Below are 26,963 nucleotides of genomic sequence, written 5' to 3'. Positions count from 1 at the left end.
ATTTTTAGTTGTTAACTAGGAATATTTGCCCTGAAAGGCCTCGATAACATGCACTCCCACAACTGGAATTGCACAGACAGGCTTACAAAAGACCTAAAAGCCCCAGCATATTCCGTTAAGTGACTCCATATAGTACAAAAGACACTGCAAAATGGCTGCAGCCAGAACACAAGACCCCCACAAGTAATGAAAGCTGCCAAAGCAGCTATCTAAAAGAAAGCTAAAATGAGCATATTCCCAGTTGCACAGCACTTTTCCAGGATGTCTGCACTGTCTATCACACTTTGGAAGTCACGGCTTACAGAATAAACAAATTAATTGTCTGACATTGTGGCTGGAAACCACCGCTGGCACAAAATGGAAGCAGCTACAACAATAAGTAGAGGAAGGCTCACTGCCAGGAAGCAGGGAAATTGTTCTGATGATGTATGTCAGGGCAGGACAGGCAGATCTTTGCAAAAACAAACCAATAAATGCCATTAAATGTCAATAGCTTGTAGAGAGCACCTAAAGATGCCAGGCACACGGCAGCAGAGGGGCTGGGCACCAGCCTGCCCTGGGAAGTGCTCTGGGTTTGTCTGTTTGTCTGTTGTTGCTGTTATTTCTAACAGAAACTCTCTGCTTGCCATCCACATTTCATCACGTCTAACCATTTATTCTGCAGGTGAAGAGCAGCCGTAATCTTCCATGGCTGAAGAAACCCAAATTTGCTATTGACAGCAGGGGATTTTGTTTTGGTTTTGTTGTTTGTTTGTTTTTGTTTTTTTTAAAAATCAATAGAGCTCAAAACACTTCATAAAAATAAGCAGGTGTTATCTCACACCTCGCATACAGGAATACAGACCTGTGGACCTAAGAGCAACCCACTAAGGGGAAAAAAGGTCTATTCTCTTTTCATTATTTTAACACAAATGGAAAAGTTTGAAAGCTTTCAGGGTTTTCTCATTCCTTAGAAAAAGAAAAAGGCCCAGAAGCCAGGGACAGGCAGATAAGCTAAGCTACTTAAATAGGGATACTCGTCTGCAACTGCAAAAAATTCTCCAACAAAGACTAAGCAGGTCATACTTGATAAATCCTAATAGTTTCTAAGGTGACAAAATTATTGTGGGGCTTAGGGGGCAAGGAAAAGAAACCCAATTTTGGTGACTGAACTTGAACAAAATTATTCATGGGGCTACTAATGCTGATTTAGCCATTAGCCACTGGTGAGGTTGGAAACAAACCCCATTTTTCATGGTGCCTCACAAAAACACATCTTTTCATTCCACAAACCTTGGTCTAATGTTAAAAACATGCCCCAAACCATAAAAACGTTGATTTTTTTTTTTTTTTTTTCTGTGGAGGGAGTTTGAAACACTTCTGCTGGCCAACTGGCAGAGAGGCAGCTTACTGATGAAACAGGGGAGATGTGTTCAATTTTCTACAAATGTGCAGCAACCAGATCTCCCTAGCAAGGGTACCACAACATCCCTAAGACTACACACAGATTTCTTCACAATTTCAATTTTCACTGAACTCCTGACCTTTCTAGCAAACATGTCAAAGTCTCCAGACAGAACAGTCATCACCTTGAAACAATATGTGAGGGGAACGATCGGCTGAGATTTTCTGCTTCTCCACTTCAGTAATTTAAACAGAGAGGAAAGCGCTGGTATGCACTTCCATCTGCTTTCTTCAAATTAAAAAAAAAAAAAAAAAGAGGAGATGAAATGTATATAATTAAAAAGTTACAGTTAACTTCCTTTCAGTAATGTCTGTAGGATGGTTTTTGGCCTGCTAGGAAACTCCAGATGGGAAGAGTAATGAATATAATTGAATACGAATAACAGGAGATCAAAGAAATGCTTTTCTGAGTTGTAGTGCACTGAGTTATTTCACACAGTTTAATGGAGAACTCAGGAATGAATTATTGCATTTTGCTATTTTCTTATATTTTTGTTTATGCAAATCAGTTCTCTTTAACCTAATTTGTGGAGGACCAGACCTATAACCCAATAAAACCATAAAATGTCACTAGGATGGTCGTACAATTGGCTAGTGCTCATCCAAAAGGCTCTACGTTGTTAACTGCTCATCGTTTTTTCACTTCCTTCCCCTCCAGTGCCTCAGGATTTATATCACCAATTAAGACAATAATGAGTGCCCCAGGTTGACCTCCCAGGAGCAAGAATTAATTAAGTGCAGTATTTCTTTGTAAAGAATGACACTTTTCCAAACCATTTCTGTAGCTGCTCTCTTGCATAGAAGCACAGTCTCAGGAAAGCCTTTCCAAATTGTTATCCCCAAAATGTATGATTGATTTTGGTTTATGCTCATAATTTGGGTCTCTGTTTTTATCTATTGGTTTTTCAGGTGGTTGGAGCAGGGGGACCATTTCCAAGGACAATGCTACAATTTTACTACACATACATGGGATTTTTTTTTCAGAGTGACAAAGGAAAGACAGCTAAGCAACAGCGACTCTAACAAAGTAGTAGACCTCCTAAAGGAAAACAACAAAAAATCCCCACCAAGCTATACCCATGCAGTGACACGCAGATTCCTGCAGCAGGCAGGACAAGGAAAAGACTCATGTTAGCTATGCAATTACTACGCGGCAATTACTTGTAGAGGTCTTTCAAATTAGCCTCTCCACTTAGCTGCTGGCAGGGATGAAAACACATTTAAAGGAAAGGACAAGCTCAAACACAAACCTGTATGTGAGAAAGAAGGTATGTGCATGCTCCAAGGAAATTCCCCACACGGGCAGGCATCATTCTCCTCCTCCTCCTCCTCCCCTCTCAGCCTTCACCACAAAGGCTTGCAGACTTCCCCCACATATTTGGCACCACAGTTATTTATCAGAAGAGGCACAGGGACTTTCATTAATCGTCAGCCAATATAAAAATCCCTGCATTTCTGCACCGTCTGAAATTTATAGAGGTGCTAGTTTCTAACCCACTATCAGCAACTAAATGTTTACAGCTCAGCTGAAATCATAATGCAAACTATGCCACAAATATTTATATATGCCTGCAAGCTGGCTGAAGCACAATTCCCCTTGCTCTAGCAGAGGGAATTGCACAGTTTCCATGCACAGCCTGCTGCTCCCTGCCGTCTCCCCACCCTCCCTGAGCCAATGCAGCACCCCAGCCTGAGCCCAGCCAGCTGGGTGGGTGCCTGTGGGTGCTGGCCCAGCACCCACCTGCCAGGATGGCTGGTGAAGAGCTGGCTCTGGCTGTGCCGCAGCACGGCTCCCGCTTGTCTTCAAGACCCAGCATGTTTCTTTTCTTTTTGTCCAACCTGGGAGGAGTTTTAAAATGTGCCTGATCCGCAGCAGAGAAGAATTTTCTGAAAACAATGCAGAAAGCAACCTAAAAATATTCAGAAGAAAGAACATGGACATAAATGTGCCAAAATAAACCAGATGTCTTGAGCATTATCCTTGCTGGTACATTTTTCAGGCATCTATCTGAATGACTCATCAACACATGTTTATTATCTCCCCACAATTTTTTTTCACTTAGTTTTGACAGTTGATGTCTAAACAAATATGTTGTATCAGATCTCTTGAAATCTGGCAAAAGTAGTATCTTGTACTTACTACTTTCTGCTACACTCTCATTCCCCTGCATTCAGTGACAAAGAAACTCTGCTAATACAGAACTACTCACTAAAACCTTGTAAAACATAGAGTTTAGTGAAACTTGGATGCCTGGAGACTAGAAAACAGAGTTCAAGTAAACACCCAAAAACATGCCAGAAACATGCAAGTCTGGCTCTCTAGTACTGGCAGTAGTCAAGGAAAATTACCTTTCTACACTGCAGCTGAAACTCATTACTGAAGGCGACAGCAGAGGGATGAGTTGGAGCTGGACCGGCTTGGCAAACCCACCATTTTTAAGAGTGAGATGGTGGCCATACCCATCTGCCTGGCTCCTGTACACAGTCAAAGTACACACGGTCAAAATGGTCTCAACAACATGCAAAAGCAGGCTGTGAAAGGTGGATGAACTGCAGCCTGTGCCAGTGCAAGGGATTAGCAACTGCACAAACAGAGCCAGAGGAACCTACTGACTAGTTATTCCAAGCTGTAAGGAAGGACTCTTAAGGTAACACTAATTGGAGATATGTATCTCATTGCAACACCGACAAAATCACGCTGAGATGCTGAAAAAGCATCACAGCTTACATGACAAACACAGCACTGCCTCCACCTTGCCCAGTGCTGGGCACCACTGTTCATTCAGCCAAGCCGTAGGGAAGCAAGGGAGAGTCTGGGACTGGGCAACTTTGACGACAAGCAAACACGACCTTTCAGAGATGAGTGAATGAACTAGGACTGATTAATCTAACACAGGAAAATCTTAGCAAGATGTTTTCCTGTTTTTTCCCTCCCCTGCCAGACTTTAATCAATGGCCAGATTCAAGCACAGAGCTCATATAGTCACAAGACGATCATTCTTTCAGTTTACAAAAATCACATGGACTTGGGATAAGATAAAAGGTCTTTTTAGTTAGCTCATCCATTTGGCTCCTGGGTGCTATGCTTGCATCTCTCCTATTTACCTAATGCTCTCTTTCTTCTTTCCTTTCAAAAAAATACATAGTTTTCATTTTTGTTTCTATACACGTAGCAGTCACTGTACATCACTATGGATAAATGTGGACTGCTTAAGACCATTTACAGCACCACTTGAGCAATGCCATGACCCCCTAAAAAAAAAAAAAAAAGCTAACAAAGTGGTGGTGCTCATTCATCTAAAAAATGATGGGCTGCAGAGCTTCCTCTGAAACACTCTGCTTAAATCTTCTTCAGGAGCACTGCCACTCTTTTGGACCAGCAGAAAGCACATGAGGACCACAGCGCACTCTGAAGCAAGGACCTAATAATTTACATTTCTCCAAAGCAAGGCAAGCACCCCCAGAGGCAGGGAAGACCTGCTGGGAATATTCACCTGGAGAGCTGCCAGCTGGGACACTCGCGGGAGGAGTGAACAGTAGCCCGCTAGAGTGGCTGCACCACGGCTATAAATCTCTGCTTTCCCTGGAGCACCTGGGAGGAGGGAGAGGGAACCGGACACAGCTGATAGTAATGGGTCCCATTAAATTGTCACTTTTACAGGGACTCTGAAACGGGAACAAACTTGCTCCATAAGCATTTGATCAGTCTCCCTGCCACCAGGTGATGGCAGACCCTGCTATCGTGCTGTGGCTGGGGGCTGCTGGCTCTCCCCTCCAGAGCTGGAAGGGTCCCCAGCAGTCACTGAGGTTTGCTATAGCTGGAGTGAAATCACCAACAGCATTTACAGCCAATCAAATCTACATTTCTTTGGCACTACTTGCAACTGATGTCTCACCTTCTAATTTATGTATCCGTTATTCTAGACGGGGGATCCAGAAACAATATACCTTTTCCCCTTTAAACATAGGTATTATGATACAGCTTTTATTGCGTAGTAACTTTTCCCACTGAAATATATTAAATGAGAAATTTTAACCGTGGCCATGTGAAATCATAAGGGACTTTATACACAAAAATGTCTTTCTACTTCACAGCTGTCTCCTGAGTTGAGCTGTGGAATTTGTGGGGACTCCTGCATATTATCAAAAGGAAAAACAATTTATGAGTAGGGACACAATATTTGACAGACCAGCTGCAGCAGTATACCAGTTAAACAGTTACTATACCAATATACCAAAACTACTAATTACAGAATTGGATGCAAGGTTTCTTTAACTTTACAAGTTTTTGTAAGTGGAGTACTGAGCTCCACAGCTGTCATGCCTAGAGGTGCCTCCTGTATGTGGGACGTTCCTCTGAAATAATCAGAATAATATAAAACAGGAAGGGCACAACACATACGTCCTTTGCACCGAACTTAAGAAACAACGTATCCATACTTAAAGATGATAGCAAAATCCAGATACAAAGAGCAAAAGACAGACACATAGGTATAATCTTAACTTTGGCAGTTTCTGATTTTTTGAATGGCTACTAAAAAATGGAAGGTTTTTTAGTAAGGCATTTGTTTTCTTTCACAGGAGGAAGAAAAAGAAGATTGTATACAATAAACAAATTTAAGAAAGAATCTGTAAAGCTGACAGTATTGGAAACTGAAACATGGAAAACTGCATCCAACTGTCTTCCCAGCTACAGCAGAAGACTTAAATTTCACAAAGAGCAGCTCTGCAAGGCTGAACAGCTTTAGGATCCATGTTGCAAAATCAGTTGCACTCCATTGCCAGAGGAAACTAAAGAAAATACCCCTTCAGGAAATTTCCTCAAAGGAATACTTCATTTGGGATTAGAAAGAACCTCTGTTTCCATTAGTAGGTCAGTCAGTAATCACAGAGAGCAATGGAAGGTCACTTTCGTAGGGCAATCAAAGTATTTCTGCAAATTGGCAAGCTGACCGCTTATGAACTGGGTGATGGTTTACAATAACCAGAAAATACAGATAGGTACATCTTTCAAAATAAATTCAAAAAAAGTAGCAAACAAAAGGCATCTGAATATCTACCTAATATGTAAGGGAACAGAATTACATAATGGATAATTTCATTTTGAACACTTATGAACCCCCCTGACTTTGGATTTACTTCTCTAAACAGTGACAATCAAAATCTTTATGTACTTAATAAGAAAAACACAAACTACAATTTCCAAAGAACCCTAAAGCAAGCAGAACACTTACCACAACCATCTCACCAGCACTGAAGTCAACACTCAGCCAGAACCACACTCTGTAAATGATTCTACTCTCCCCCTTTCTTCCACAGAAAACACTGCACTTCCTTATGGGGTCCAGCAAGCTATCCTAAATCTCAGTTCAACAGAACAACTGCTTATGTATCCCTTCTCTATGTCTCATTAACCAGTTTCTTTTTAAAAAAAGTTCCATAGTTAGAAAATAAAAGCTAGTTCATTGTAATTTTACACATCTATAACTGCTGTTCAGTAAGCATAAATAAATATGGCATGGTATTAAAAAAAGTACGGTATTAGTTTTATTAGAAAATATGAAGAGTAATTTCTGAGATGTTTGCTCAGATATTCTTATTTCCTTACCTGCTGAACTACCTTTACAAACAACACTTTAAAAGATCATATTATGAAATGTTGCATTAAACATGGTGAAAAGCTGCATTTTTGCCTATACTGGAACAACTTTCTGGATGTGCCCTTACATGCTGTACTCCACATCTATAATTAAAGGCCACATGTGGTCCTTAAACTAATGGACAGCTATGAAATAGATTGACAAGAAGAGAACAAAACAAAAGTGTTTTCTCCCTCTCTAGTGAGGAAAATAGAAAAAGTAAAATCCATTAGAACCTACTTACAGGAAATTAAAAACATGCTCTGCTCCATACCCACTGCATACAAAACAGGGGACTTCTCAGCGGGTAAGCATTCCAGCCTGGACTGCAGCCCACCTGCTTCTGGCATCTCTGGTTGGTGTGTCGCGACATGATTTGCATAGACAGCACTTTTACACATATGTATGATTTACTTAATTCTGTTGAAGCTGTTGTAAACTGTGAGCATGTTACAGATCCGGTGTGAGCCTCAGCTCTCCCTCAGCCATCTGTTAACAAGCCACAACAACTATGAACAGGTAAAAGTTGGATAGAAATGTGACAAGCACTCTCCAGTACTGACCTTGGTGTGAGAAACCATGATTCAACTCCAACAACAACTGGCACCTACACATGTAAATTTGAAGTTTCTTCTTCTTATGGTGTGCATTCTCAGTTATAGAAAGGAACAGACGCTGCCAGAAGCATAAGACTCAATAATTTGAGTTTACTATTACTACTAATGAAAAAACTGTAGCTGTTATGGAATAGTTATTGGCAAAAGAGCCTGAAAAGATATGTATGGTCAGCAGGCATGAAGACTACATCTCTATTAGGAAATGCTCTTGGGAACAGTCATGGGCACATGGGCTGGCTGACTTACCATGAAAGTCCACCTCTACGTTAGTCAGTTTTGGCCTTCGAAACAGGACAGCTGCATCCAAACTGCCCATGGGAGATGGCTGCATGCAGGAGGAGCAGAGGTCGGTACAGCCAGAAACATTCCAGGTGCACAGCATGGCAAAGCAGTGCCCCAAAACGTGGCTGGTCACCACTGCACCATGATTTAAGAGCCTGATGCTGCTGTTCATTTTTTGAGAAAACCTTCACTAATGGTATCAGGAATTTTGCACGAGAATGAAGTGCAAGATTTAAGCCAAACAATCATACGTCATTATTTGACAGTTTATGCAAAATAAGAGAGCAGTTTCCAGTTCCGGTTTCCATAGGATATTTGCCCTTGTGCTCACAAATAACTGGAGCAGTGTGGTTAGCACAGTTAGAAAGTAATTTGGGATAATGTCTGTGCTTCTATAGCACCAGCATCACTGTTAGAAACAAATTAATTCGTAAAAACAACTATTCTCACACCTTAAGATGAACTCCTGGTCTATGACTGAGAGCAATGCACAGGATAAGAGAAGGATGAGCTGTGCTTATATATCCCTACAAACACTGCTGCTCTTTATCTGTCTCTGCACCAGAAGCCCAGTGCAGGGGAACAGCAGAGATATAATACACAACTTGGGCCCACAGCGCTGGAAATCAAATATGGCATTCAAATGCACAACACAATTTTAATTTTTGTTATCTGTCATGGTTAGCGATTAATATTTTTTCTTCATTCATGTCATTCACACGACCCAGAAAGATATTTTAAAATATCCAGTAAGACAGAATTTTTGTTCCTGGTCCCATCTATTTCATCATGTTTACTTGCTCTCAGTGGGCTTCCAATAAATATATGCTTCCCTATCCTTCAAAAATTTGAAATAACTTCAGTATCTGGCAAAAGTTTTATCTTCCAAACAAAGAGAAACATTAAATCAGAACTAACTGAAACAGATATCAGCTTTTCACAGGACATCTGGCTTTCCTCATTTTGTTATTTCAAAAACTAAAATTTTGAAGACAGCATTAAAGCGAGCAGGTCTTTTCTGGTACTACAAAATATGTATAAAAATTCCAGGGTTTCAGCTACATTTAAATCAGTTGCAACTCATTTAGTGTCTTTCTGCATATGGCACTGCTTTCTGCAAATAAATGGCTTTAAGCATTGCTACACTTTACAGTTTAAGATCAGATGATATTAACAGTATGCAGAAATGCATCTCAGAATATGTTTTAACCTTCTAAAAAAATGATTGTTGATTTAGCTGAAACTAGGAGCAATTTTCTATGATTTGAGGAATTTTTCATAGCTGTGCATGAATGACAGCATGCATCTCCACTGCTGGCACTGTCACTTACTAATACAGCTTAAATGGAGACGAATACAGCTCGATCATTCAAGCTGATCTGTATTTTTCTTTGAACCAATTGAAGCTTTTACAATTGCATTGCTGCAAACAATGTTACTTCTTTCCCTGATACAAATCATACTGTGCATATATTTTCAACTTTACTTTTCTTGCTTTTTGTTTCAGTTATAGATTATTAAAACATGCCAGGAAAGCAAAGCCAAACAAATATACAGAATATTAGCTGATTTTATAAAGTTTGCTTTCATTTTTTTAGCATTAGGTAATTGAGAAAATTCTATGTCTGGATTTTTAATTCCCAGTAAAGGGGCATAAGTATAGGCTTAAATATAATTATGATATAGCTAGAAGCTAACATGTACAAGAGTGGCGTTATCAAAAAGAACTGCTGCTTAAGATCCCTCTACAATCCCAGAACTGCCTAAGAAAATGCAAATCTGTCCTCACATGATCTAAGAGGCATTATTAAAAGAAAAAGGCATCTGTCCCAAAGGATATTGTTCCATAAAGGGAACTTTGCTACGACAATCTCTAAAATATTTTAGGCCACTCATCAACTTTTCTTGCAGAACAAAGCATAATATCCTTGCCATCAAACTTCAAATAAATAAGAAAACTAAAGCCACCCTCTGTCAGCAGCATTTTGTAAATCTGTTGTTGACTGATGCTGATCATGGATTCATGGCCTGCAGCGGGGGAACCCCAACCCTCTCAGTGCCCAGAGGGACATAACCATGGGGGACACGATGGAGAATGTTAACACAGCTGTGCTTTCAGCACCTAACCCAATGGCCCATGAGGACAGGCTGCTCTGGAGGGTGACCCAGAGTAGATCTAGTTTAGATGCTCTGAATCAGCCATTAAGGGGAGCTCCTTCTCTCCACTGACTACAGCGAGAGCACAGTCTTCAAAGTTAGGTAACAAATTTTGGGCCTGAAGTTGAGTGGTAAGACTGCCTCCCACTGCATTTGGAAGTAAGATAAGGCTGTAAGAAAATGACAGCTTTTCTCCCAAGCTAAATATCCACGTGGATCAGAAAAACCAGAAAAAGTAAAAACGGTTTAATTTTCTCTCTTTTTCTTTTCTTCTCCTATGTGTAGCTCATCTTTATTGTGGGAGTCAGTCCTACAGAATTACAAACCTAAATTTCAAGGTATATATCAATGCCTATTTCTTCATACTGCTTAAAGTCTTTGCAATAAAAAAAAGATAGGGGGGTGTGTGTGTGTGTGTATATGTATGTTTGAGTCAGGAAGGTGTCAAACAAAGAAATGTATTTTCATAGCTGAAGATGTTTGAAAATATAGTAAATGTGGTTACCCTTTTCATTTAATGATCACACATTAGATGTGATTTTATATGAAAACTGATGGGAGGAAAGCTATTCTTCTTTTATGATAAAAGCCAACCTGGGATCACCTGGTATTGAAGTAGCTTTATCTACATTTTTGTCTATTAGCATCAACAACAGGCAGAGAAGCACCTTGATCATTCAGACAAAACTGCTGGACCATAAACCTACCCTCTTACATGCTGTGCTGTCTTCTCTCCTGAAACAGCTCTAGGCAACTTTGCTGCCCACCGAATTTAAGCCAGGAATCTGGACAGGACTGCCAGCAGAGGAATGCTGTCTTTTAAATGCCGAGAACAAGCAACAGGGCTTTCAGAGACAGCTGAAGCTGCCAGAACACCAGCTTCTCCTCCTTGCCCACACAATGGCAACATTGTGTGGGGAATCCATCACGCTACTCTCAGTCTCCATTTTTGCAAACCCGGCTACAGTGCAAGCCAAGTCAGGACCTAAGAGCTGAGTTTTTGGTGACAGCCAGCCCTATAACCACTTGTACCAGGCTGCATAAATCCAGGTTGTTCATTTTGTATGGAATTTGTTTGCATGCTATGTAGCAACACCCAGACACCAGGGGGAGAAAAAAAAAAATATCTCTTTTTCAGAAATCTTTAACTGAGATCATGAAACACATGAGTAGATTCCAAACCCCGCCTCTGAAATGCCACACAGTTTACAAAATGGAAAAGTTGCAAATAAGCTGAATATTGTCAATGTACTGTATTATATACATAGAAAAATGGACTACCTCTGGCATTTTGCTTACAAAATACAAGTGCACTGTGTAGACCAGTTTGGTTTTGAGATTCTAATACATACACAAAGACATTGATGGGCTATGAGGCACACCAGCCTTTTGCAGCATAACAGCCAGCAATTAACACAAAGCCATGATTTAAAAAAACCCAAACCCGAGTTTAAAACACCAGAGAGAGCCTGACTGCTGAATTCAACTGACCAAACTGAGAAAAAGTTTAGGACATCAACCTTCTGAAAGTTCCCAGATTTCAAATTTGGAAGGCAAGAAGTCAAGTACTCTAAATCTATAATCACAAATAACATTTTCAGCATGAACATACTAAACTTAGAAAACAAAGATAGCTTAGAATTATTTAGACAGCTCCAAAACTTTTATTGTGGTTCCTAAGTGCATATTATTAAATACTCTGTCCAGCCCCTAAAAACCTTAAAAAACTAGTACATCAAAACAAGCCACAGAACAGTCTTTCTAGTGGGGCACAGTACTGAAGATTCTGGTAATGAGTAAGATAGAAGGATCACTTTAAAAAAGGGTGCTTAGGATACTGGGAAAGCATTCAGCAAAGGTTAGGAGGTTGTTCCCAGGTACCTAAAAGAATAAGGTCCCAGGATGACAGTGAGTGGGAAAAGGGGAAGGAAAGACAGGAGAAGGCACCAATTTAATCATCACGCGAGAAGACCACAGCGATGGTTTAACAGTGAAGGCAGCTAAAGGCACATTCCGAAGGTGAAGGCAGCTGAAGGAAAAAGGACAATAATTGTGTGAATTACAATGTTGCAGATCAAAAATGGTATCATCATGGCATGAGGTCTGAAAAAACTGCACACCATGAGATTACAGTTGGTGATGTCATGAAGAGAGAGGATGGGAAGTTCTGTCATCATGAACCCTGTGTCCAAGTTAGCAACCCAAAACATGGAGGACACAAAGCTGTCCTTTTGCACTAGATGGAGACTGCTAATGATCACTGTGATGGCAGCTTCACTGGAGCTCAAGGGAGAAAGGCAAAGAAGGAAACAGAGAACTGAAAGAAAACCAAGGGAAAGGCAGCACAGAAAACCAAAAGGAACAGGGCCCTAATTAGATAAGTATGATATGAGCAGATTTTTCCATTCATTTCCCCTGAGAAACAAGATTTTGAGCAGTTCGAAGGGAAAGGTAAATGAGTCAGAAAGGAAAAGATCGAGAAAAGGACCTCATAGCAGAGGAGGTGCAATGCAGGAGGAAAAAGGAGAGAATTTAACATCACAGAACAGAGACTGATAATCAGGTGAAGAAAGAAATGGTGGAAATAGGAGTGAAGAAAGAGAAAATGGCAACAAGGTCAGAAAAGAGGGGAAAAAAAGGAGGATTAATGCTTGATTTGGCTGATATTTTAGTCTAGCTTCTTATGGAATGAGCTTTGTGCAATCCAGCTGTCTGTAAGCGAGGTTGCCTCTCCCCATCCCAACAGCTTTTGAACACACTGCTGAGCTTCAGTGAAATTCCAAATGTCAAAGAAAATAAAGCTCTTTGAAATTGCATGGAGATGCAGTACATGACTGTGCACCAGAGGGACCACTGGTTAACTTAGTGGTCTCATCATGTTCTTTGCCAGTTTCTGGCACTCACTAAGGAAGTTGATTCAAACAGTGGAAGAGATTCATAAAATCCCAGTCCAATTTGTTGGAAGATCTAGCATTAACTAACCCAAGTATTACCAGTCTCAAGCAGCCAAGTTATTGCTCTGGAATATTATTTCTCATAGACTGACAGGTTTTGTACATAACTTTTTTCCTTTTAACAGCAGCTACTGCTAAGTGCTGAATTACCGCATCTTTCAAATTAGCACATAAGTGAACATGTTGTTGTTGAATAATGGCTAACACATTACAAGACTGATTTCTTCATGTATTTTGACAAGTATGGTCTCACTTTATTTCTGAAAATGCTTTGCAGCATGCCAATAAAAACTGTATTTTTTTTTGCGTATCTTTCAAAAATAATGAAGTCTTAGGGACATGTGACCTTTCTGCCACAGTCTGCAATTACTTCTGTGCTAAGAAGGAACGTGTGGGGTGAGCAAATGACACCACCATTTGTACATTAGCATCTGAGGATGATGAGATTTCCTGTTCAATAAAATCAGCTACAGCATATTCTTACCACAGTTCTTCCTAAGAGACAGTTAAATTGATAGTTTTGCAGCATCCAAAAGAAAAAAATGGACATGATATCCAAGGAAAACCTCAATACCAGAAGGAGATTCTAAAACTGAGGTGAGCTTAAATAGTTACTTTCACTACTTCAGTATCTACAGTTATAAAACAGGGGGGAAACCACACTCCATACTATAGTTTTTTGCCTAATGACACAAACCCAGGACTATGATATTTTACATCACTACAAAACGTCAGTAGCATAGAAGAAGCTGCAAGTTCAAAGGATAAAGTAAAAATTGCTAACTGCACAGTATCTGAAAAATATTACAACATTTCATAAAAACAAACCAGCAAAATATCTTTTATGAATTCATTCTAATAACTTCATTTATACGGATATAGCAAATACCACATTTTCAGCATGCATTAGTATCTTCACTTTACTAAGCACCACACAACTATTTTAATTTGAAGGACGAAAATCATAGGTCTTTAATTGTTAAAAAAGAAAGCTGCGCTACAGTACCACAGCTAATAAAGTTAACTATGAAAGCATGTGATGATACTTCTTCTTTAGGATTTTTCGCACTACCTTCTTCCTTGCAGGCATACTATTCACTGTGTGTACACCTTTAATTATTGCCATACACACATGGTGTAGCTGAAATTGCTTCTCTGAAGTATATCTTGTCTTTAGACATCCTCTACTTTAGAACAGTGTATTGTGTTACCGCATTCTATGGATAGTCAATTCATGCTCTGACAGCCACAGCACTGGAAAGCACCTAGCAGATGTGCCAGCACTGTAGTCTGCCAGATTAAATTTCGCAAAAACTAACCTGCTAATCCTCAAATTCCCAATCTGATTTGAGATTAATTAGATAGTTAGAGGCCATGCCAAAAATTCACGGATGATCAGATCCTGTTCCCAGATTCCACCCCCTGGATACACAGCGGTAGCAGCACACAGAAAAACACTGAGAGCAGTCAATGGCCATGTGAGTTCTCAGGGCATACTTGACCTACAGATGGACAGTGAAGAGTCTCAAAGTGTTTTCCCTTTATTTGATTATGTCTGCATCTATGATCACATTCTCATGGTAATCAATACTTAGGGAGGTCCCTGAAAGACTTACTTTCGAAGAAGTTATGAAGGGAAATAATTCCAGGCACGATGGTCATTTACTTGACTTTACTCATAAATAAGAGCTAATTCACACAAGGAAGATACAGGTTTATTTGGAGACAATCAAGTCACACCAAACTGTATTGCTTTGCCCCTCTATAAAATGATATGTGGCCCTATAAAAGGAAAGGGAGATGATGGCACTCACCTTACATCCCTCACAAGCACTGACACCATAGTGATATCCCGATGACTTGTCTTGACAGACAAAACAGGGCTTGTAAACACGAGGGGGTGGAAGTGGTGAAGGAGGACTCGGAACAAGTTCCTCAGAACTGGTGCTCTGAGTTTCAACTGCTACAAAAGAAAAAAGAAATATAATTGAATGACTCATGAATGAATTTTAAATATCTGATAATTTACTGTATTATAACTATCAAACTGGCCTATATCTTTCTTAGTATAATAAACATTTGTCTTTCCTAGCAAAATGTAAAGGGAACTAAAGTAAGGCAAGTAATGACAGGACTACATCCTATAGCCTCAAAAGCCTATTTTAAAGCACCTGATAATTTTTTCATGATCTAGCTACTCAACACCACAAAAGGTCCAGCTCACTTCAGATATATAGTGCTTGAATCTCCTAACAGGCTCAAAAAATGGACAACTTTGGGCTCATGTTCTGGTTTTCGCCTATTGAATTGTGTGGAACACGTGTGTGCTGGGTATCAATCTTCAGTCTTCCACTGTTTGTGGCATGTACCCTTCCAACCAGTACCTAGTCTTGAGACAGCTCTTGTATCTCTTGCCTTTTCCTACAAAAGATAAGATTTCCAATGTCCAATTCTGCAATAGCAGGATAGCAGCATGCATGAGATGTATGTACAGAGACAAACGACTAAATGTAAGACCTGAAGTGAAAATTACCTGAACAAATAATCTTTTTTTTTTTTTTTTTTTTTTTTTTTTTAAATCTGTAAAACTAGCACAACCCAGCAACACTTCCTTACCTACCTTAGCATTTGTAGCATCAGGAAACCTCTTTGAGAAAGAGCTACTTACACATTATGACCCTACATCCCTTTATTGCCCTAATATTTCTAGATCGTCATTCGTTTTGAACCTGCTGAAAAGCCAGTTATCCCTTTTAGGGAAAGGACATGAAAGCTCTACGATGCAAGATAAGACATGCGAACTACATCTTTCCAAAACATCTGCATTAGTTTTCTGTGATATGCTGTCATCATTCCTCACATTTATTGTAGATGTGCAATACATTTTCATGTTTCACGTAGCCGTCTGCTCCTGCTTAGATAAATCCCTCTAAGTTTTCAACAGATAGACAGAAATGACAGGATCTGTGAACTCAGATCTATCCAGAAATATTAGGCACTATCAGTAGAGCTAAATCTCAAGAGGACCAACAGCAGGCCCTAAAGAATGTTACTCAATGGAAAAGTCTTAAACAAGATTTACTGTACGTGATTTTTTTCAGATTACAAAAATGATACATTTCTATTAAACTCATGATTCATTTTCAACTCATGTTCTGCAGAATTCACAGAGGGCATCATGGAGCACGATGCAACTTCTGATTACTTGTGAGAGAAAGGTCCCTATCTGCCATTTTTACTTGAGTTAAGCTAGTATCAACTTCAAGGACAGACATTTCTTGAGAAGAAAAAAAATGCTAGAGTGAAGTGCTAAAGGCTCTGATTCTAAGCAAAGAAATACCTTTCCAATGGGAAGAATTTTTTAATGTATCTAACAGTAAGGAGGCTGTGAAAAAATAGAGAAGTAAAATAATGTGGCTCCATAAATTGTGGTTAAGACAATGTCCAGAACTGTACTTACCTTTTTCAGCACTAAGTACACTGAACCTTGGCAAACCAAAAATCTACAGGTTCCTACTGCACCAGGAAAACTTTAATGAAGCTTTTTCTTAATGAAAACACAAATGAGAATGGTAATTTCTTTTCAACAGTATTTTTTGGTATTTAAGAGAGACAGAGAGTGCTCTGTTATTGATCTCCGCACAGCCATCCTACTTGAATCAATAATCTATTAGTACTTTTAAATTAAAGTTAGATTCATCAAATGCCCTTGAGAGGCCTCAAACATTCCTTGCCTTATTTCATGCTCATACATGAATTATGGTGGCTTCAAATCAGTCTATGGAATGATAAAATTTTAGTTTTAAAACTCTAATACCAGCAGACAATGTGTTTCATATTAGCTCATTCAACTCTCCCAGTCCATCTAAAAGGCAGGGTTTAGGTTTCCCATAGGAAAACAAGGTTGTGTCATTCAATAAAACCACCACACTCCTGCAATCCTTCTGCGATTTCAGTTTGGGGAAAACAGTCTTTGCCGAATAATACCGAGACCCTTCTGCTTTTTTCATGATTTCATCCTAAACAAGCACCAGCATCCAACGGTAGTGTTCAAACCACAAACTGTAAGTACAGTGGAGGTCTGTCAGGCACTGGCCAAGCACCAGGAACTTGTGATAACCAGAAGAGATTAAGCAACCAGCTCAGTTCATAAATACACAGCACAGCAACTGAAGAGTTGAAGGTGCTGCTACAGAATTCTTCTCTGGACAATGTGAAAAGGTGTACGACAAGGAAAGAACCAGAAGACCCTCCGTAAAATAGTCATAAGCATATACATATCTCTTTATCTCTCTCACTAAAAGATCTTAATCTATTAAATATAATGCTTGCATCTGCTGAACAACCACCCAGAGAGTTTGGTATTTTTTTCTGTGTAAAAAACCCAGTTTGGGAACATCCACTTTTGATCACATACAAGGTGCACAGCTTTCTGGAGAAGGCTTGAACTCAAGTTACACAAGCTCGACTCTCACTCTGGCTTCTGACTTACTATTCTTCCTTGGATTTAGGCTTTTTAGCTCTTTATTTGCAAACGTATGTACTGCCAGCATGGAAGTGCAGAAATTCAGTGCATTCATGCGCAGCAGGTATAAAGCATTATTTCTGTGTCATGTGGGTGGCTAGTGGATGCATGACAGCAGAACCTGCTTTCTGGAAAAAAAGCTTTGGCTGCAACTAGGGTAAAAAGGAGTTTACCACCTTTGGAAGAAGGGGCAGGCAACTCTAGAGGACTATAAGGATGTCACGAGGCTTTGCAGGGTGAAGATTAGAGAGGCAAAAGTCCAGCTAGAACTCAGGCTGGCCACTGCTGTAAAAGATAACAAAACCTAGTTTTACAAATCATTAGAAATAAAAGGAGGGCCAAAGATAATCTTGCATCCTTTACTGGATGGAGTGGGGAACACTGCCACAAAGGATGAGGAAACGGCTGAGGTACTTAATGCTTTCTTTGCCTCAGTCTTTAATAGCAAGACCAGCTTCCCTCTGGGTACTCAGCCCCCTGAGCTGGAAGATGGGGATCAGGATGAGCAGAATGAAGTCCCCGCAGTCCAGGAAGAAATGGTTGGTGACCTGCTGCTCCACTTAGATGTGCACAAACCTATGAGGACAGATGGGATCCACCTGAGGGCAGTGAGGGAGCTGCCAGAGGAGCTCGCTAAGCCACTCTCCGCCATCTATCAACAGTCCTGGCAAACTGGAGAGGTCCCAGAAGACTGGAGGTCAGCCAGTGCGATGGCCATCTACAAGAAGGGCAGGAAGGAGGATCTGGGGAACTACGGGCCTGTCAGCCTGACCTCGGTGCCAGGGAGGGTTGTGGAGCAGATCATCCTGAGCACCATCATGGGGCATGTGCAGGACAACTGGGGGATCAGGCTCAACCAGCACGGGGTTATGAAAGGCAGGTCCTGCCTGACTAACCTGATCTCTTCCTACAGCAAACTGACCCACCTAATGGATGAGGGAAAGGCTGTGGGTGTTGTCTACCTGGACCTTCGTAAAGCCTTTGACACCATCTCCCGCAGCATTCTCCTGGAGAAACTGGCTGTTCATGGCTTGGGCTGGCGCACTCGATATGCTGGGTAAAAGCTAACGGGACAGCTGAGCCCAAGGAGTGGTGGTGAATGGAGTTACATCCAGTTGGTGGCCGGTCACAAGTGGTGTTCCCCAGGGCACAGTATCAGCCCCAGTCCTGTTTAATGTATCTATTAATGATCTGGATGAGGGGATCAAGTGCATCCCCAGTAAGGCTGCAGATGAGACCAAGCTGGGCAGGAGTGTTGACTTGCCGGAGGGCAGGAAGGCTTTGCAGGGGGATCTGGATAGGCTGGACTGATGGGCCGAGGCCAACACAGCTCAGTGCCGGGTCCTGCACTCGGGTCACACCAACCCCATGCAGCGCTACAGGCCTGGGGAAGGGTGGCTGGAAAGTGGCTGGTGGAGAAGGACCTGGGGGTGCTGGCTGACAGCCAGCTGAACATGAGCCAGCGGTGTGCCCAGGTGGCCAGGAGGGCCAGCAGCACCCTGGCTTGCATCCAAAACAGTGTGGCCAGCAGGGCTAGGGCAGTGATCATCCACCTGGACTCAGCGCTGGTGAGGCCGCACCTCAAATCCTGTGCTCAGTTTTGGGCCTGTCACTTCAAGAGGAATGCAGAGGTGCTGGAGTGTGTCCAGAGGCTGGGGAAGGGTCTGGAGAACAAGTCTTACAAGGAGCAGCTGAGGGAACTCGGTTGTTTAGCCTAGAGAGGAGTTGTCTCAGGGGGAACCTTACTGCTCTCTACAACTACCTGAAAGGAGGGTGTAGGCAGGTGGGGGTCGGTCTCTTCTCCCATATAACAACCAACAGGACAAGAGGAAATGGCCTCAAGCTACACCAGGGGAGGTTTAAATTGGATATTAGGAAAAATATCGTCATGGAAAGGGTGGTCAAGCGTTGGAAGAGGCTGCCCAGGGACATGGTGGAATTGCCATCCCCAGAGGTATTTAAAAAACGCATAGATGCAGTGTTTAGGGACGTGGTTTAGTGGTGGACTTGGCGGTCCTGGGTTAATGGTTGGACTCAAAGGTCTTTTCCAATCTAAATGACTCCATGATTCTACGCATGTCTGTACATGCAAGGTGGAAAAAATAAAGGATGGAGGGCAGAAAGATGGTATTTCCAGAAGAGGCATTTTTAAAGCAGTCTTACAATTTCAGGAAGAATTCAAAGGAGAGGGGGAAAAAATGGGGCAACTTGTTTCCATGCCCTGATGTCTTGTCCTGTGGGATGTGACACTTCAGGGTCCCCACTCACCTGAGAAAACAGGCTCAGTGCTGTCACCCAACACCTGAATGCAGCTTAAGCACACAGGGACTCTCAAACAATCGGTCACTTCACAATTCCTAAAATGTCTGAAATACTTCTAAAGGTTAGATAAAGCAGCAGATAAGATCTTTAAAAGCACAGCCTGCTTTGTGAGACCTAATTTACTGCCAGCTAAACCATGTTGACAGATGGAGGAGGTATTTTACTTTGTGACCAACTAGAAGCAGCAAGCACTATGAAATGCCTTGCATTTTGCTAGAAACTTATATTATTAAACTTGTATGTTAATGTACACTTTGGACAGTTGAGTCTTAAAAGAATAAGAAGTTGTAAAGCAAATGGCATTTCCTGGATAGCCTCAAGGGAATTTTGAATACTGAACTCAGGGTCCCTGGTGGGAAGCAGCAATTTCAGCTAATTAGGGTGAATAGCAAAGTGTTGCATTTGGTCAAAACACTCTGTTAACCCTCATTTTTGTTGGCACCAACAAGAGTCTGGATTTTTTGCCTCTCTCTCTCTTTTTTTTCTTTTTTTTTTTTTTTTTTTTTGTGAATTCACTGCAGGAGTGCAAGGCACACAGCTCACATACATTAGGCAGAAAGTCAAAGGAAACGCCAAAGTTCAACTAAAGTACAAGTAATTAGAACCAGATTCTCTGCTGCTTGTATGTGTGTATTTGATTGTAGAAGTTATTTATAAGCCTCCAAACATTTGAAAAAATAACTATATACTGTAGATCATTTAATTTTTATGTCTCGTCTGGAAAAAAAAGTCTGCTTTTAATCATCTTCCAGGAAAGAGCCAGGAACTGGGAAAGTGGGTCTCAATTGTTTCAATACAAATTTCTCTCTTTCATGTGCCACATAAAACTATACTATAAAATTAAATCCAAAATATCATTGACTCAGCCCTCCCCATCCAATTTTTTTTTAATAAAAAACTTCTTTGAATTTGTCATGCTTAAATAGTTTGCATTGTTACAAGGATTTTTTTTTAAACTGTTGTTTGGAAGACAGACAAGGGGAGAAGAAAAAAAAAAAAAAAAAAAGAGTGAGAGAGAAAGAAAACATTATCATGGAGACTTGCCAGCCTTGACTTAGTAACCTGGCCATGACCCTCCAGCGAGTGTGTGTTTGACCCGGTCACACATGACTCTGGCTGCGTACTGTTGCTGGGTTATAAGTCCCAGATATTTTTACCATATATACAACAGGTGGGGAACACAGACAACAGAAAGAGGAAAACAAAGTCTTCCCTTGTGCAAAGACTCCCATTTTCTTCCTTGCAAAGAAAACAACACAAAGGAAAGAAGTCGCACTACTATTTCACCTATCAGCACTCGCTGTGCTGGATTGTTGTTTTACCCGGGGGTTGACGGCATGGAGGTGGAGTGGGCTGAGGTCAGGAGGACAGAGGAAAAGGCTCAGGGGAAGCCATGTGCAAATGTTAATCAATGTAGAACGAATTACCACAACCAAAAAGCCTTTCCTCCTAGGGCTGGGTATGCATCAAAGTTCAGGAGGGAATGCTTTTTATTACGAGTGAACACAACATACCTGGATTAAAAGATAGACTGCCACAATAACTCCAGATTGAGATATAAATATCAGGATTTTCAGAAGTACTTAAGAAAGTATGTTTTCCATATTTGAGGGCTTCTATTTCATTATTTGCATCTTGCTAGGTGCACACATCTGCCTTAAAGCCGTGATGTTAAGTGTAAGTTACTCTATTTTTAATTCTCGATTACAATTTTTCTACCATTGATTTTCATCAAGTCATAGTTCATCTCTACAAGACTGTCTAGGCCTTGGGGGAAGAAAAAAAAAAAAGTATTATTTGGGCTGAAAGCCAAGAAAACCTCTAAGTCTTCAGGTTTGCTTTTAGTCTGAAAAGGGGAATTTCACTTTCAACAGGGACACGAGATCAAGCTTCACGACCTGGTTTCTGCTTGAGGGTGCCCAATCCAAATGATCCTTTTCTGTTACTTTTAAAAGCTAAGAGTATCCCACAGGTTTTCACTACGTGCTACTCAGGATTCCTACTGTATGAATAAAGTACAGTAAAACTAGCAAGAAGTAGAGGTTATGGAGCTCAGAAGCCCAATCTGCAAAGACTTACTAATGGACAAACTGCACACAAGGTCACCGAGAAGATGCCTCAGACCAGGTCATTTTAAAAGCCATACCTAGAGCACAGGCTGCTGCTGCCAATAGCTATCTCAGACAAGGTGCAAGACTCGATAGGTGCAGCTGATTTGGCAGAAGTCTTCAAAGCCAAAGTGCTTTTGCTGTTAGGAGTCTTGTCAGTTAAAGAGCGATACGGACAGCTGGCTTCTGTCCCGTCGCATCTGGGACAAGAGGGGTCCTGCTGAACTCTGCCCTCTGCCTTGTGAGTACAAGAAGCAGTTAAGCACACTGTCTGCTCTGATATCCTTACCCTAATGAAGTTCCAAGTACAAATTTGGCCATTGCTCCATTGCAGACAGACATACCATCAGGACAGTATTTTCTTCCCCCACCCTTTGCATCTCATTTGTTTAGACCATACAATATTTCGGGCAGGGTCTCAGAATATGTTGCACATTAACCAGCACTGCAGGACCTTCAAGCGCTACTCCAATGCAAATAATGGTAATGGTTGCGATCCTGCCAAGTCAAAAGATATTTGTAAGAATGAACCTTGAAAGGCCTCCAAAACCTTGAGGGGAACCATTACTTGCAAAGCAGGTCCTTAGAGTGCTTTCATTTTAACTATTTTAGCATTTCAGTGTTAAAATGCAGACTAGCTTCAAAGGATGAGTCAAAAAACCCTCACAAACGCCAAACAACAACAACAAAAAGGCTTCTTCATATTCAGCAAATGCCTTTGCTGTATGTATACCAAGTAGTATTTGCCAACCGAAATGGCAGAAAAGAAGCGTTTACACTAGTCTGCTGCATCTCCCCCAGTTTAGAACTGGGAGAGAGCAAGCTGCAATCATAGTCCTTCGTGCCTTTCATCAACAAAATTGCCAAGTTTCAATTGCCACTCTGTAATCTTAACTAGCAGAGTCATGTAACGTTAAGTCAGCAGAGTCAGTGGATACTAATCTTGGCCATGCAACAGGAGTATAGCCCTCTGAAACCTCTATTTCTGTGAGGTGACTAGGGCCAGGAAATGAAGTTCAGCATCTTACTACCAGCACAGCAGAGCTATCCAGATTTGTTCGCAGTAAATCAGAAGACAGCAGCATCTATCTTTCAGTTATCCTTCTGTTCTAGTCTCATAATACAATTTCTGTTCCTTAGCAGCTAACTTCTTCACTTGTAGCACAGATTTCATTATTCCCACAAAGATCAGTTGCCTGGTGAAGGGTGGTCATTCTTCTGTAACATACTTTTCCGTTATGCCACAATCTGGCCTCTTAATTAATCCATTTGTTAATCAATGCAACATCAGTAACCTACCTTCACAGTACCATTTATTCAGGCACTCCAGGGGCCCGACCTGCCAGTGCATCTTCCCAAGTGACATTCCTGCACAGATCACAGACACCCTAAGTGACTCCCCAGGCCCACTGTCCCTACCATGCAACACAGCTGGCAGCACTTCTGGCCCTGCCATATTCAGCAGCATGAAGGATCCTGCTCTCTTCTACCTATCTGATCTACAAGCATGGTCCCTGCCACTCCAGTATGTGAATAACCCATAAGCATTCCTATTTTAACCTTTGTAACACCTAAGTGAGGTATTCGTCTTACTTTACAAATGGGAAATGGAAGCACTGACGGCCTAAGAGTTTCATTTGCTTGGGTCTTAAATTCCTAGAAAAATGCAAGCAGTACCCAGCCGGTATTTTCAACGGCAATTGAGAACCTAGCTGTAGCTCTAGCAGTGCCTTTGAAACGTAGCCTTACATGTCTTGTCTAAGCTACACACAGGAGACATGACAGAGCAGGGAACTCAAGTCTGTGCTAAGTCCCCCTAATGTGCAGACTCTGAAACACCCCCAAGCCTGCGTGTGCACACCGCCTGCCTGCCAACTGCAAAGCAGGCCAGGGCTGGGTGCCTTCTGCCCCCCAGAAGCCACTGTTGCTGCAGGCAGGGAACTCGAGATGACAAAAGGCTTGTCTTCATTTGCTGATCTCCACAGCCAGCTAAGACCTAACTTCCTGTAAGACTACTCCACCATATATACAATTACACAGGAATGCCCCGGCAGACAACAAACCCGACCTCAGAGAAGTCCTGAATCTGCACCCATGCACATTGGTGCTGTGTCCCACACAGGCGTAAGCAGCACCAGAAACTGCCACAAAACCCTCTACTCCTGACTATACTGTCCAAGCCAACATCAGCCTCATATACTGCCAAGACATAAGCCTGAATCTACAAGGCTAGTCTTATATATTGAGCATGTATGACCTGGAAATCACCAATGTGTCCTGACCATGTATGCCTGAATGCAAACACCCTGAAACCTTTTCCTGAAGCTGCTGCATCGTTTTGTTGTGTCTCACAGGTATTCTGTGGGACAGCCGTCACTGCAACTACCTCTGGTGCTTCTTCCAGTAAAGTTAGGACTTCTGGCAACTACATACTCTACACACATATTTACTACAGCTAGCTGTAAAGGACAACAAGAAGGCTGCAGCCTCTCTGTAAAAGCACATTCATATTCTGTAGGTTTGCTCAGGAGGATATTTTCAAACAGGAATAAGGTTTACCCTGGTTTGCAACGCCTGGTTCTCAAGCACCAGCTCCACTAAACCCAGGGGTAGTATGTATAGCTAACATAGGAGATTTCATGTTCACATAACCTTTTCAAAAAAAATTACACTGTTTTTCTGGCTGGGTTTTTTGGGGGTTTGTTTTTTTGTTTTGGTTTGGGGTTTTGGGTTTTTTTACAGTTATAGCAGTAAAGCAGTTCTACATTTGGGTTTATGTGTCCATGTAGCCAGACAGAAGCATTTACACCTGAGCAAACATGGAAGGCAGAAAGCTTGTCAGGATTAATTGTATCAGGGACAAGAACTGCGTCTGGTTATACCTGTGTTACTCTCAGGACAGTGAGACTTAATGATGTGCTAGTAACTGAGAACAGGAGTGTCTTTCGCTAAATAAATGGCCAGGCAGACACCATGAGGGAGCCAGGGTGAAAGTAAGTGTACAGACAGGATGGCCGGAGGGTTTGGCAGGCACAGCAGAGTTTACAGGGCAACAGCTCATCACTTTGTATTAGGAGCCTACCTTCAAAATGAAAAAGAAAACATGTTAAATGAAAAAAATAAATCATACGGAAAAATGAAGAAAAACATCCGAAAGATGCTAGCTCTGTAGTTTTTTCAGGTCGGTGATTTTCTGCTTGGCCACTACCATACAAAATTGCATCAGTCTCAAGTGAAAATTCCGCTTTGTTGCAAAACTGAAAAAAAGGATCTTCTTTAAAAAACGTTTACAATTGTGCTACCATTTGCACGAAGTTAGATTTTTCCTTAAAAATTAACGTTTCTTACAATTCAGGCCCCGTTTGCTTTACCAGTGAATTCCCAAGTCAGATTCTCATCTGGAGCATAGTGGCATAGGCAAAGAAGTGACACAAATGTACAGAGAATGAGGACTCTGGCCTCTTTACTCCTTATTTATGAAAATGAAGACTATTTCTGTAGCCTACTGATACAACTGTGGCGTCACAAATTCAGCATATTTTCCCTGCAGGATGAAAAGTAAGGAAAAAAAGGCACATTGTGCGGGATAAAACACTTAAAAATAAAAGGGGTCTGATTCTTTTTTCAGATCTCTTTTATGGTGTTGTCACCCCACCAATTCCAAGGAAGACTCTTGACTTGTAAACATAAATGGGAGAAAACTCAGATCCAGTATCTTCAAAATTAAATAAAAATTGCAAGGGAAATGAAATAGTTATTATAATCCCTACACACATCCAGATATTTTACCAAGTCATAACTTCTCCATTTAGAGTTATTAAATGTTTTATAGTGTTTTGAAGACTTTTCTTTTATCTTCAAACCTTTTCAAGCATCCAAACAGAATAATTCAGAGTATACTAAAGGAATGATTTTATTCTTCAAAACTTGCCTTCTATCCAAGTTGGTATTAGTTTTCAGTATGTCTGCCAAGAATTTTTTTTATTTTCTATACATTCAACATGTTCTTATGACACCATTCATCATGACTTTTTGCTGTGGCTTGAATCCAGCATTAAAATGAGTGTTTTTAACATCTTTAATCACGCAATACTATTACACAGTTGTTCAGTACCACATGAACAAATTACAACTGTTGTGCTCTATTTGCAAATGCAGTAAAACTGACTTGCTGTGTGATATTTTACCTATCATTTTATTTCTCAAACTTTAGGACCATTAATTCAGAACATTTCGATCTTTAGATGTTCTCAAATCTTAAAATTAATAGAGTGACTCAACAAGAGCCAATTCAGTGATCAAAACTGCTTCGAGTAAGTATAGTAGCAGTTAAAATGCTTATCATCCCAATTAATTTGTATTACAGCCACACTGCTGGATATCACTAATTGATTTATATACCCTCCTTTCTATACCCATTTACAAGGGCAATTATGAACTCCATCACATATGTTTAAATGGGTTACATTAGAATAATATCCAGAAACTAGGCTGCTGAGAGCTTAAAATCTTTAAGAACAGGTAAATTCTTCATTAATGGGTATGCTATCAATCCACTACAAATGGCCTATAACCTTTAAGGTGGTACACGGTACTAATGTTTTACTTTTCATGGGCAGTTTAGGGTTGACTACAATGATGAACTCCACTGCTATTTTTAATTGTTTTGAAAATTGCATATTATAGGCAGCAATAAACACTTACAAATTAGTATTATACCATCCACAGCTTTCTGCAAGGCATGGTTTCTATAAACAAGTTAAAATGCATACATCTGTAAATAATAAGTATAAGTATGCTGAATTTAATGAATAAGGGCACTAAAAGAAATTGAACAGTAGGGGTTCAGCAATTAGAGTAACTGCCCATTTTATTAAAAATGTATTGTTTCCAGCTTTCGCTTTAGAAGGCTTTTA

At 40.8% G+C, this 26,963-nt stretch overlaps 1 protein-coding gene across 7 annotated transcripts in view; it reads right to left on the bottom strand.

Moving 5' to 3' along the window:
• RARB (retinoic acid receptor beta) overlaps positions 1-26,963 on the bottom strand; it is a 334,203-nt gene that overhangs the window by 53,226 nt on the left and 254,014 nt on the right. For 6 of the 7 annotated variants that reach the window (XM_056334286.1, XM_056334288.1, XM_056334287.1 and 3 more), the window contains one exon: positions 14,907-15,055. In XM_056334286.1, the coding sequence (XP_056190261.1) occupies positions 14,907-15,055 (149 nt within the window). Of the gene's footprint in view, positions 1-2,693; positions 2,803-14,906; positions 15,056-26,963 lie in introns of those variants that run through there. The other variant, XM_056334291.1, reaches the window with a different exon arrangement.

The sequence above is a fragment of the Falco biarmicus genome, chromosome 4 (genome assembly GCF_023638135.1).
Source record: "Falco biarmicus isolate bFalBia1 chromosome 4, bFalBia1.pri, whole genome shotgun sequence".
NCBI lineage: Eukaryota > Metazoa > Chordata > Aves > Falconiformes > Falconidae > Falco > Falco biarmicus.
The sequence above is the reverse complement of the archived record's forward strand: the minus strand, read 5'-3'. Positions and strand labels throughout refer to the sequence as shown.